Below are 13,807 nucleotides of genomic sequence, written 5' to 3' on the forward strand. Positions count from 1 at the left end.
TTTATCGGCCTTTAAATTTGCGTGCGAACTCACTATAGAGGCCTTAAGATTCTAGGGCGAGAACGACTACGACTACGACTACGAGATTTAACTAAAAGTTTTTTCGCGTATTCACAAAAAGTAGACACCCCGGAAAGCTTCACTGTACTTTTTTTCATTAAAAAAGATAGCACTGTTATCTATATTGAAGGAGGTTAAGCCCACTCTCGGTCGCAAAATGATAAAACTCGTTTGCGCCATTACGACATTCTCGCTAAAACTCGTAGTAGAATGACGATGGCTACCAAGTTTTCCCGCCAAAATGACGCTGGTCCACGCGCGCGCACTACCGGCTTAGTATTGAGGAAATCTCGTACTTGTCTTAGAATCTAAAGGTCTCTAATATAACAATGAAGATGAAGGATGTACCCTCGAAACAATACACCTCTTTAGCTTGTATGTTTAGTTTTCCCAATACAGGTCATGTGATAATACTCTAGGGAACCGTTTCTTTCAAATTTCGTCTTATTCACGTGCATATCTACGCATAATGTATGAAAAGACAATGGGTCAATTCCCCCTGGGACCTCTATTGGGAAAACAAAACATACAAGCTAAAGAGGATTTTTGTCTAATAAATTTGTAATTCAAAGTTGTTTTGGTTATGAGGCTATCAACATGTAAGTGCTAGAATATGAAATATCCTCACGGCATACCAGAATATCAAATGTATTTTCATTATTATTATGCGTCTTTATTTCTTTTCTCTTCTATTCTTCTTTTATAGATCGCAGGCTTTATCTGTGTTGCTCACGTAAGCAATTCATATTTTACCTTATTAGTTCAATGTTTTTTGTTTTTTTTTTCTTTCTGTACACTTATGAATAATTCAATAAATTACAAATCAACAGATTCCTTTGAGAATAAAAAAATGAAGAAATAAATTTATTCTATTCCCTCATTTTGAAATCACTGGTGATCCTTACGATCTGATTGGCTCTCAGCAGTATGATTTATTCACGAATCACCACTGTTTTTTCCTGTAAATCAAAGATGTTCTAAATCGCGTCATTAATGTTCTAAATCACGTCATTTCTGTTTTAAATTGCACCATTTCAGCTCAATGTCGCATCGTTTCAATTACAAGATGAAATGTAAAAGCCTCCTTGTTCCCGCTTTTCAACAAACCTCTAATATATTTGCTTCTTAATTCTTTTCAGGCCCTGCTGTTGTTAATATTTACGGTGTTTAAACCTATCTCTGATTGGTTAGTAAATAATTAGCTTGTATGTTTTGCTTTCCCAATTCAGACCACATCAATTAATCAATCAACACATTTATCTCACTACTTTAAACACAGAACAAAAGCTGATTTCCTGGTGGGAGTAGACAAACACGCATTACAAACAAATAGAAGCAGTATAGTGTTTACAAAAGTTACAAAGTTTCAGTGAAAAACTAATTACGTAAAAAAGTATACAATATAGCTAGTTTTGATGTTCTCCAGGGAATTTGTACTTTAATCTTTTCATAAATCATGCAAACAACTCATACTTTTGTTCTTGGGCCATCGTAGCGTAATCAAAATAAAACACAAACAGCGGTGATAACACGTGATAAACATTGTGAGCTTTCGCGTTTTTGTATAAACATGACGCTTCAGTATGCTAGTTAACACACACGTGGCCCAAGCGTAACATAAGTTTGTATGGGAAAATAAAGAGTTTGTATGGGAAATTAGACTTAGATAAAAGAAATGAACTAAAAGCGATAAAAGTTATCAATTAAGTGTAAATATTATTACCTGGCGTCGTTGTCTTTGTCAGCGCGATTTTGAGTATTTTTATTATCACACTGTCAGGCCAAATGATGTAAAAGTACTCAAATCGCGCTGAAACTTCGTAAAAACAAAGACGACGACACCAGGTAACAATATTTACCCTTTACTGATTGCTTTTATGGCTTTTAGTTCATTTATTTCATCAAAGTTTCGTTTCCCATACAAACTCTCATATTACGCTTGGGCCACCTGTGGTCAACATACATTTTCAAAAGTGATCTAAAGTGACCGTTGCAGATTATGGCGAGACTTTATACAGATTGACAAGGAGTCTGGAAATGATCTCAGTCTCAAAAGATTAAGGGCCCGTCCGCACTAGCAGACAATTTTGTATTTGTCTTTAAAACCGATCTTAAATGAAAAATTTATCGTGGCAATTTCTGCTTTGAAAATATTATCTGCAATGGAAGCTATTTACTCTGAACAGGCCGTGGTACTGTCATTGCTTAATGGAAAGAATAACGGCTTTACAACCAATGATTGACAAGAAAAAAACATGTTTTCGTCTATTTAGTCGATTTTGTCCAGTGTTTACACGGGACAAATTTCGCCCTCAGTGCCTTTGAAGATTGTCTCGTCTGGGGAAAAAATTGTAAAATCCCGACAAACTATCCGCATTTGTTAAGCAAGGGTGGCTAAATCACGTAGGCAGGTGGATCGTGGGTCGTGGGTTGTGAGTTGCGTGCGAGTCCTGCGTCTTACGTGTTTTAACACTTAAAAGTCTACACGTAGTTTTTGAATAAAGCGAGACCGGTCCATCTCTTTTCCTCCGAATATCAAAACGGTTTGATATCTGTAAAAAGAAATTCAGAGAGTAACCAGAATGTAAAGATGTTTAATATTTTTAATTATATTATGCAAAGATTATCTAATTAGTTGCTTGGGAACGCTCTCATATAATTGGCCAAAAACTAATGTTGCCCACTAGAGTGCAAGCAAAAATAAAAGTGTAGTAGGAGAGAGAGGTCTTGGGTCGTGGGTCGTGGGTAACTGTTGTGGGTAAAAAAAAGTGTAGAAAAAAACATGATAAAGTAAAGTAATTGAAAAAAAGAAATAATAGAAAAAAGTTGTAAAATATTTATGAAACGAAAATCTCCAACTTCTTGTTGCCTTTTTCGACACGGCTTCTTCTTCGTCCTCTTACTGATATTTCCTTAGCTGCGTGGGACATTGCTCCCCTTTCACAACATCACTGTATAAAAGACATGTTGCCGATGAAGATCTATCTATACCTGAGCTATCGCCGCGAAATAAACGAAACAGAAGTAAATTAAACCTGCAATTTGCAGAAAGTATGGGACAGCTCTGACTCGCCGAATAGACTAGCTGATCTACAATTCCAATGATCAGCGAAGATTTTTTTCAAAACACAGTGGAATGCGATCACCGTGAGAAAGGTGAGGGAAAAGGGGCAATTTTGAGGTATTTCATATTTTTGGATAAAGTCTTTCTTAAAGAAGTTTTAGGTCTCTTACCTTACGAAGGAACCACCTGCATTCCCAACCTTTCGAGTTAAGGCGAGACTGTATGTAAATTTTATTGCCGTACGGAAATACAATTTTTTCGCTTCTTTTTTGTTGTGTTTTGTGCACAAAATCTTTGCTGTAATAATTCGAAATATCATTCCTTAAACTGAAAGGACGTTTCGGTCACAAATGTTGACATCTTTGAGAAAAAGCAGTTCAGTCTTCAGTTTTTCTATGGCCTGCTTCAGGTTTACATAGTATACAAAGTTTCTTTTATTTTTCACCTAAATGCCTTTTTAGTGTCGGTTTGTACTAAGAGGATTCGCGTAAATATATGCTTTGCTGACCACGTGGAAGGGGAATAGGACTGGTATGTATGCGGAGATTTTCGTTTCAAGAATTTTACAACTTTCGCTATTTATTTTTTTTAATTGTTATCTTTTTGGAAGACTTTGTTTTTACCCACGACATTAACCCACACCCACGACCCACTACCCACGACATTTAGCTACACTCATGTAGTAGCAGTGTTGTACGCGCCAGTCCTGCTACTGATATTAACACACTTGCCTTATTTGTTAGTCGGCGCAGCCTGAATTTTTTTTTTTCAGTACCCGAGGAAATTTGCTAGAAGAGGTAGTGAAAATTCGTGAAAATTGTTAAATTTAAAAGTGAAAAACTGGGAACGCGTGGTGGGTGTAAAGTTATCAAAAAAAAAAAACAAACAAACCAAAAAAGCCTATGTTCATGAAGTGGGGGACCCCGGTCTAGAGGGGTACTTTTCTTTTGTTTTGTGTCCCACAGAGCGTGAAAACAAAAAAAACCAACCCCACTAGACCGGGGTCCCCCACTCCATGTAAACAGGCCCTAAATCAGCATCTAAATGCATTCAAACACCTCCACCAGGTCTATTAGGAAGGTGTTTATGAATAAAGTTATATATAACCATCAATATCAAAGGTATGATTAGAGTGTGTTAGCCACGTTTCAGAAATCTCTATAACAGAGAAATTGCTTTTGATACTAGCCAAATAGTTGACCAAGTTATCAAAATTGCGATTAAGACTACGGATATTCAAATGGAGCAAAGAAAAACGAATGGCGGAATGACCAGAAGAAGAGCTAGTTTTGTCCAATAACGGCATTAAATTTGTGTTCTGTATAATATTCACACTGAAGTTTATCAAAGTTAAAATTAGAGTCTGGATGCAAATCACCAGAATTAGAAGTATTTGTAAGAGGAAAACAACTCTTACCACCCAGTCTCGCTCTTAGGTGGTGTGAAGTGGGAAAACAAAACATACTAAGCTAAAAACTGGCCTATTAACCAAAACTAGTATGAAACCCCCGGAAACCCCCCTTTTGACTCGGAACACAACAACGAATCAAAGAGGTCGCCAAAATATGCTATTATTGAACAAGAGCTTACTTTCTTGACTTATGACTTAAAATGTTTTGTCCTTTACGAGGCAAGGAATGCCGGTCACATGGAATTATTTCGTACTAACTGAGGATACAAGAATGGTACCAACAACTTATTAACGAGCCATTTCATCATCGGCAGAATCCTTTGAAAAAACTGCAAGGATTTTTCAGGCTACTTGTTATTCAAAATTCGTCTGCAAGTTTTCCACCAGAGTGACAGTCACATTTTTCTCCTTGGTGAAACAACTGTTGTGCTTTTTGTTATAATTAGTGGGATTCCATTAACAGTTCTGTCAAGAGGAAAATGGCCAAGTTGTATAAAATTAAATTAGTTAAGCAACAATCTTTTAATTTCTCTCATGATCTTCGTAGAAAATGCTTCGTCCCCTCGTGCAAGATTATGTTAAAAAATGGCAAGGACAATTCAGCAGTTTCAGTTTTCAAGCGCGCGCACCCTGTGAATCAGAAAGATCGGTTTTAGCCCCAAAAATGGGGCCGTTTCGGAGAGTAAAATACAGTCCTATTATTGAGTCTAATTTGGCTCCCTTAAATCAGGGCCAATAGCACCAATTACCTAGAGATAATTTGGACCCAAGGGTTAAAATAGGCCCTAGCATGGCTTGTAGTGGTCTATCTCACTTTCACACTCGTGTATGAGGGCATCATCACTCATTCCTTCAGTACTTGTAAACTGCACCTTAAGCAGTCTGGCAAAGTTCCCCAACCAGTGTTGTAAATTATCCCTGAAAAGCCCTGTGGGGAGTGGATAATAAGATATTTACAGAAAAGACTTTTGATCGGGCTGTTTTGGCTTAAATTGTACTCAAATGGCCCCAGGAGGGGCTGAATAAGACTTTGGCCTGCAGGGCTGAATTGGCACTTTCGGGCTGAAACAGATCTTTTTTAATTTTCAGGGTACCTTTTCTTAGTAACGTAAAGTAAAACGGTTAAACTTTATTTCTGGGTGACCCAATCAGCTCGGGAGGTGGTCTCCATAGAAATAAAAACAAACAGCAAAAGAGAGCACTGCTGATCCTAAGGATCATTGCATTGTAACATATAGAAGATGGAAATAATATCACATCTCCTAATAGTCGTTCCTTATATGTTTTCAGGGTCAGAGATAATAATTCTGGTCTTGCTGAAGAAGAGGAAAAACCTATGCTTGGAAACTCTAGATCCTAATGGGAGCCACAAAAGCGGGGAAAAATACGAACTTCCCTATTAAATGTTAAGCCCCGTCCACACGTCGCCACTTTTGTTTTTCTCCGGTTTGGCCAAAGGCCCGGTAAAAACAGTCACGTAAAACGCGTCCGTTTACTAAAACGCTCACTCAACTTGAGTTCTTATTTAAAACACGACATCTTACCGTATTTGTTTGGATGGCGGATTATCTGTTCTTCCATTGTTTGAGTGGAGTGACCTGTAACTGAATGCATTTACATTTTTAACAGAGATGTCCCTTTTTTCACAAGCGAAACGTTTGAGGTTGTTGTCCTCTTTTCGCTGTTCTTCAAGATTCATTATTTAATTCTCAGTACCTCAGTATTCTACAGTTCAAGTAAATTAGCATTCACGCATCCAAACCGGCTCGCCTCTTTCACTTCTACTTTTCGAGGATTAATTGTGTGATTTAACAGAACGATTCGCTGAAAAAGGAAAAACCGAAATATCCTGTTAAGATTTTCGCTCAAAGGGTGAAAAAACTCTTAGAAAAAAACTACTTACACTAGCGTGAATGTCCGCGCATTTGTCTCTGTGCGAAAGAAAATAAGTTGTACAAATAGTAACAACAATAATAATAATAATGGAAACTTTATTTGTGTTTTTGAATGTACAATTGTAAATCTCGCTACGTATAGGCAATTTACAAATGCTGCTTGAGATTGGATTATTAAAAAGAAAACAAAAACAAAAAAAACAAAAAAAAAACAAAAGCCAAAAAAAAAATCAAAAGATGTAATATGTTGCTCTAATGGCTATATTTATCATTTTCTTGAATATATAACGTTGCTGCTTTTTGTCAATGCCAATGTCATTCATCATGTCTAAGAACGTGGAGCATTCATCGGAGAAAACGCCAAGGGAACTGATGGAGAGATTTACAAATCTCACACATCTGTAATTTCTACTTATTTCGTTGATCAAGTTCAGATATTTTTCTTTCTTACGCACTGCATTGTTGTTAAGGTTGGACTCGAAACCGACTGTTAATTCTAGAACATACAGGCACTTGGACTGGATTAGGAAAAGAAGATCTGGACGATAATTTTCACCAGTTATTATTGAGGGATTCAGAAAACCATTAACATCTGCATAGAGTGAAGAGTTGAAGTGACTTGGCAATGAAGTTAAGGATTGAGTCGTGTCTCCAGGTAAAGCGATCAAGGTAATGTTGACAACCAGCGACAACATGAAGGAGTGATTCAGGATTAAGACAAAAGGAGCAATCAGGACTTTGTGATAATAATAATAATAATAATAATAATAATAATAATATTAATAATAATAATAATAATAATAACAATAATAATAATAATAATAATAGTAATAACGACAATAAGAGAAAATAAATGTTTGTAAGAAGTTTGAGACTTCATGCAAATCAACAAGGATGAAGTTGGAAACATACTTAAGAAACACTCCCTCCTCAATGAGTACTTCAACAAAAGACCAACAACAAGCCTTATTCCATCCAAAAAAGATGCAGACAGATTCAGAAGAGAATTTGACACACAAAACCTCGACAGGGCAGCAAATGAAGCAGTTATAAAATATGTGAAGAGAGTGATGAAAAGGCAAAGCAGCCCATGATACGGAAATAAAGTAGTGGGAAGAAAGAAAATCACGGACGATAACCGAAAAGAATAAGAGAAGCGGATGCTGATGATCACAAAACCAACGAATGGCTCAGAATTACGGGGCTGAAAGCTGTAAATATTGTAAATATCATATTATCCACTCCCCTCAAGGCTTTTCAGAGATAATTTACAACTCTGGTTGGCAGACTTTGCCAGACTGCTTAAGGTGCAGCTTACAAGTAATGAAGGAATGAGTAATGATTCCCTTATACATGAGTGTGAAAGTGAGATAGACCACTACACCGGGCACTACGTGCCCTACTCTTTACGAAGAGTGTGTGGGTTCTTTAACGTCCCACAGATTTATTCCATGCGCAAGGGCTTGTGAGACGGGGCCTACGGTTTATCGTCCTTATCCCAGAAGACTGGAAAGTCAAACCGTTTGCAGATGTTATTACAAAGGCAGCATTTTCTCCTCAGTTATTTAAAGACCCTGAGTGTTGGTCCGGACGGGGTTTGAGCCTACGGCCTGCCGCTCAGCCGACAAGCGCTAATCTCATTGAGCTAACCGGGTGGCTAAGAGAAAGGGTCTAATAATTGCAACCCTTCCCTCCCAAGTCTTTTTTTGCAAGAATTGTAAAGAATGACACCAGCCCACTATGCAGGGTACGCAATAAGCAAGAAGAAACGGTAGATCATATTATATCTGTGTTCCGAGCTTACAAAAACTGACTACCCAGAGAGGGCTAATAAGGCAGCTGCATATTATCCACTGGAGGGCTACAGAGGTAGTATGAACACAAGCCTGAGACTGTCACTGAAAATGAAGAACTTCAAATTCTTTAGGATATGCAGATACATAAGTAAAGAGAGTTGTCTGCAAACAAGCCCTGATATATTGTTCAAGGACCATGATACCAACCGCGGTTGCAAGCTTATCGATGTGTTAGTACCATCCGACACAAACACCTCTACTAAGGTCATTGAAAAAGCCTCGAAACACAAAGACCTTGAGATAAAAATCACGAAAATGTGGGGAATGAAGACAGACTGTGCTAGTTAATAGGGAGCTTAAGCAACAGCTACGACGACAGCAGTGAAAACATCACTAAAAAAATGAATTCGCGTCCTTTCAAACTTTATCGCCTCTATTTGGAACCACTCAATTCGTCAAATGTAAGCGACTTTTCCTGGAGTTGAATTCTTAGGGGCTTTATCCATGTTCAAATAGAGCGAGTAAATTTGTCGTCGTATGTCCACGTTTCCATAAAAGGTCGCATCGGGCGGTTTCACGTCGTAGTCATGCAGTGGACGTCAAAGAAATGTACTAAAAAGTGTGATGCACGTGCAGAGCTGTTGTTTTGCTCATAAAACCAATTGTTTTTTGACGTTGTCGTTGTCGTCGTCGTCGTTGCTTACGCTCCCTATTATTGGTACACTGGGACTCATGAATGATTGAATGGATCAGAATTTACGAAAGATCCTTGTAGCTATAAACATGATTGCGTTTGCCTTCACAACCTAAAGAAATAACAGGCTGTGATACACCTCTTAAAAGAAACATAGGGACAGTCCTGTTATCAAACACAGAAATATTAACGGTCGTGATATTGCAAATGATTTCGGTGAAGTGCAAGACTGCAATGCACACTGGTTGAAGGTGCCCCTTTAAACTGTATATTAAGAAAAAAAATTACAAATTTGAGCAAAATGGTCGGTTTGAATAACAGAACACAAAATAGCTCCTGTATAGGCCGCGTTTACAAGGGTCTTGTCAAACGGACAAAAACTTACACGGATCTGTCTTTCATTTACACGGGACCCACGTAACCGTTCAAGTTTTTTGCTCGGTTCCGTGTAAACGGCTTGCATAGGTAAAAATTCGTCCGTTCGAAAATTGCCTGGACCCGTGTAAGTAGACGTTAAGCTTACAAGTCGGCGTCCTGTACAACAGTTTCCTTCAGCGACATTTTAATATACCAAGTTATTCCCCTCCAATTTCCGAGCTGTTGTTAACGTTTCTTAGACTACGAGTAGTCCCCATTTTTCATCAGGGATAGTAGAGCGAGCGGAACGCTAGACTTGCTCACAAGTCGAGCTTTTGAGCGCGTAGCGCGACTGTGAGCGCGAAGCGCGATCGTACGAGCGCGGAGCGCGAGCGAGCGGGCGCGAAGCGCGAGCGAGCGAAAGCTCGTGCCGGGTCCTACCACACCAGACCAGAAAACCAAGCGAACGACTTTGAGAAAGTCTAGCGGAACGCGAGCGCTCGTCAAAATCACCCCACGCGAGAAAAGAGAGATGCGGTGGGGAGAAAGAAAAATGGGGACTACTCGTAGTCTAAACGTTTCTACGCGAAAAAATAAAATTTATAGTCTTGAACAACAAAGCAGTTTGCAAAGCGAGGGCGCTGCAAGATACAGGCACCTATAAAAGCCGGGAAATTTGGCGCGAAACTCTCTAGCTGTATTTTTCACGCAAGTGGAAAAACGTCATTCGCGAATCGGATTGGACGTATCACTTTTTTCAATTGTAACAATCATATAACGACAACTTTATTTGGTGAGTATATCTCAGTATGTAAATAATGAATGAAATTTGCTATACTCACGTTCTCGATTTTTTATCTTTCTTCCCTACATGTGGCAACATTTAAAGTTTATTGCCTTTCAACATGTAATAATAAGTTGCTACATGACAATTTATAGGGACCCCCTAGTTTTTCTCGTCGTGGGGTAGAAATTAGCAAATGCTTGTTACATTTCGTTGGCGGTTTGAAAGATTACACGCAATGACAAAACTGAGGTCTTTTGTCTCTCAAAAACCCACAGATAATCACCTGCTATCCCATCGCTAATATAATATATTCTAATGGCTTTCTGAAAATTCTGCAATGAGCTTAGGAATCATACTCTGAGTTTTCTTGTCCGTTTTTTAATTTAGATTTTGTTGCTTTATAATCAATCGAACATACATTAGACAACAAATATAAATAGAAATTACCTGCATAAAACGAACAAATAATATCACATTTGCAAATTGGCGCCGTCTGCAATCGGCCTTAAGTAGGATGATTGCTACATGCTAATAATACTATGACAACAAATTTATTAGCGAGAAATTGTATTCTTAACTCGTTAGTATGAAAGATGCGGTCTTTCCTGACATCAAGCGATCACTACTGTGACAATGAGGCTTTTTAAGAGATTAAAACCTCAGAATCGCGGGAAACTTTGGAAAATGATATTCAACGATCCCTTCGTTTTCAAAGGCTTGTTTGGCTAAAACGATTGTTTCGTCAGAACTGTGTAAACAAGCTCTAAAACCGACCGTACACCTGTCTCATCAGCGCGAGTGCCAAGGACGGGCCTATTGAAACGGATCGTAACAGATATAGGACCAAGCCTACTTGGGATTCACTTGACGTTTCCTTGACAGTCCATTCAATGTTTGTGTCACTGTGGGGAACTAAAGAGGAAAAAAGATTGTCTAAGTCACCTCAGGAACGGAGGAAGTTATATGATGAGTAGCACAACGACACCCTCAGGACAACAAGGTAGTTTCTTTGCAACCCAGGACATTCTTTTCGCCGCTTTCTACGCGGCAATCGTTTTTCCAGGCGTCATCGGTAACGGAATAATAATCACTATAGTGCGCAAGACGCCATCGATGCACACCACAACCAATTACCTGCTGATGAACTTGGCCGTGGCAGATTTACTGACTTTGTTACTCTGCCCTGGTCTTTATGACTTTGCTTTAACAAAGGTTCGTCTGCAAGGGTTCCTAGGAGATGTGATCTGCAAGTTGTTCGCTGGAAATGCTGTTGTCCCAATCACCATAAACGTAGCGGTTCTGACAGTCTGCACGATTGCAGTGGAAAGATACCTGGCTCTGGTAAAGCCTTTTCGCAATTTACGATTAACTAAAGACACCGTTGGATATGTCATAGCTCTGCTTTGGCTCATTGCTTTGTTAACTTGCGTACCAGATATCCAAGCCAACACGTTTGACATTGAGTCCAACAACTATCCATGCAAACGCCCCTGGAGTTTGGATGAGTACTACCTTCACAAGTCTTTCATTATTTTCACGTGCGTTTGTTTTGGTTTCTTAAGTTTTCTAATAATTTTTATATGTTACTTCGAAATCGTCCGTGGTTTGTACTTTACTCAGACAATTTGCTCGGAAACTTCAGCCAGTGAAACAGAGAGACATGAAAAGAAACAGTTGGCACGCCTTCTTATCTGGCTTGCGATTATCTTTGCTGTTTGCTCGCTTCCATTTGCTTCCTTTTTTCTCTATCTTATTTCCGCCAACCACGCAGCTGTCCTCGATAAATATGAAACGCTGTATTTATTGCATAGAATATCTAGGTTTTTGCTTTTTGCAAATTCGTTTTTTAATCCGCTTTTATACGCACTACAAAGCAGCAACTATCGCAACAACTTTAGGCTTCTCTTTAAATCCAAGGTACGCTGTTGTAAACCATTCGAGAGTAATTCCGTTCAAGATACCAGCTATAGGCAGAGAACTACAGGAACCATTCTCTCTGATAACTGTGAATACGCCTTGAAAAGAATCACGGAAAATACGGGAAATTGTCAGTCAAAGACTGACGACAAAATCGGGGTCTAACCTCGTATTCAACAGCTTCAATCCGTTCAAAACATGAATCTTAAAAAGTTTTGTTGGCTTAGTTGTGGTCTTCGTCTTTTTTTCACTAGCTTAATAAAAAGGGACATTTTTTTCGAGCAAAACGAACGTATGGTCCCATATATCTTAATATTATAATCAGCAATTGTTAAATTAAAATTGAACGAAAATAAATACACCTGTCACTTTTGCTAATGACAGATTAATGAATAGAAAAGCTCGACTGAAAACGGTATTTGCACTGTTGTAAAAATTAAAAGGCGACTGCTATGCACAACCAAACTCACGGACAATTTTACACTAGGAACCATGACTTTAACCTTGGTATGACTTAATAAAACTGACAACAAACAAAAGTAATTTCATTTTTACTACTACCTTTGCTCTTATGTACTCTCGTTGTTGTTGCTTTTTTTTTCTATTTTATTTATTTTTTGGAATTTGGATATTCTTCTTCTTATAACAGACCCATGGCTATGAGTAATATTAAGCCCAGCAGGCCAAAACAACGATTACGGTCCTGTATTCACTTTTATGGATATCAAAATAGTCATTAAGATGTCATTAAAACTTGTCTGCCCAGCCTGAATGCAGCAGTCGTAGAGCAATATTGTATAAAGATAAGCCCAAAATATAGGAGAGTCAAACACTGGCCTTTTACGGATTCTTTCCAAAAGCGATTAAATTTATAAGCCCAAGGGGATACTGAACAAAATTTTATACGGGGAGGCTTTGCCCCGAGGTCCAATCCCCTGACCTTTTATACCATATTTGACAGAAAAAGTACCCCTTTCTTGCATGTGCCTTTTATTGACAAATGGCACCCCTTTCATAAACGCAGTTTAGAACGCTGGACCCGTTTAAACCACTCAAATGCATAGTTCTTTTATGAATAAATCGCTAAAACAGGAAGTTCTGATGCTGATCTTCTTCCCAGTCATAAAATGGGCCTGTTAGTCTTTTTTAGGTCTTATCACAGACCGTAATGACAGATATCCGTACAATTTCACATACTATAACTAGTGAAATGCTTATCCTTAGCATATACCTGAAGGCTGAATAAGGTAGCCCTTTGTGGCGAAGCCTCCCCGTATAGACAATAATAGGGCATGCCCCGGGGGATTTTAAACTTAGTTTTTGTCGAATAACTATCAATGACTCCTTGCATTCTAAACATCATCTCCTATTGCGATGAACACCTGCTTGCTAAGCACCAGTTCCGTTCTCCAAACATTACTCCTTTTGTGAATGCGTTGTATGATTATTTCGAGCCCTTGAAGACAAAAATCACGCAACATGGCATAATCGCCGAGAAAGCAAGAGGTGATGGTTGGAGTCAAAGGAAAGGCGGCTAAACTGAATAAAAGTTTTTACGAAATAGAAATCGTTTATTTTGATATCAACAAGGCGAAAGATAAAGTTAATACTTTTATCTGTACAAGTCCGGGAAGCTGTGCGATTTACCGCCGAACCGCGCGAGTGCTTGAGATGCAAAATTTCATGCTGGCTTACATGAGAGGGCGGACGTACGTACGTTCTCCGTACGGACGATTTTCTCAGAACCAAAATTTCTTGGATGCATAGATTACCAGATTTTCTTACCTATAGTGCTTCGTTGCGCGCGCTTGGTGCGCGCGAGAGCT

At 38.6% G+C, this 13,807-nt stretch overlaps 2 protein-coding genes across 2 annotated transcripts in view; both read left to right on the forward strand.

The window, feature by feature from the left end:
• The window catches only part of LOC140938611 (MFS-type transporter SLC18B1-like), a 28,004-nt gene extending 21,572 nt beyond the window's left edge, over positions 1–6,432 (forward strand). The window contains exons 11-13 of the mRNA XM_073388109.1: positions 767–793; positions 1,200–1,246; positions 5,826–6,432. Of these exons, the coding sequence (XP_073244210.1) occupies positions 767–793; positions 1,200–1,246; positions 5,826–5,895 (144 nt within the window). The 3' untranslated portion in view covers positions 5,896–6,432. The remainder of the gene's footprint in view (positions 1–766; positions 794–1,199; positions 1,247–5,825) is intronic.
• Positions 6,433–10,521: 4,089 nt separating this feature from the next.
• LOC140937807 (tachykinin-like peptides receptor 86C) lies at positions 10,522–12,477 on the forward strand. The gene has a single exon (XM_073387379.1). The coding sequence runs from the start codon at positions 11,028–11,030 to the stop codon at positions 12,144–12,146; it is 1,119 nt and encodes a 372-aa protein (XP_073243480.1). The 5' UTR covers positions 10,522–11,027; the 3' UTR covers positions 12,147–12,477.
• The last annotated feature ends 1,330 nt before the right edge of the window (positions 12,478–13,807 follow it).

Source organism: Porites lutea, chromosome 5 (assembly GCF_958299795.1).
Source record: "Porites lutea chromosome 5, jaPorLute2.1, whole genome shotgun sequence".
NCBI lineage: Eukaryota > Metazoa > Cnidaria > Anthozoa > Scleractinia > Poritidae > Porites > Porites lutea.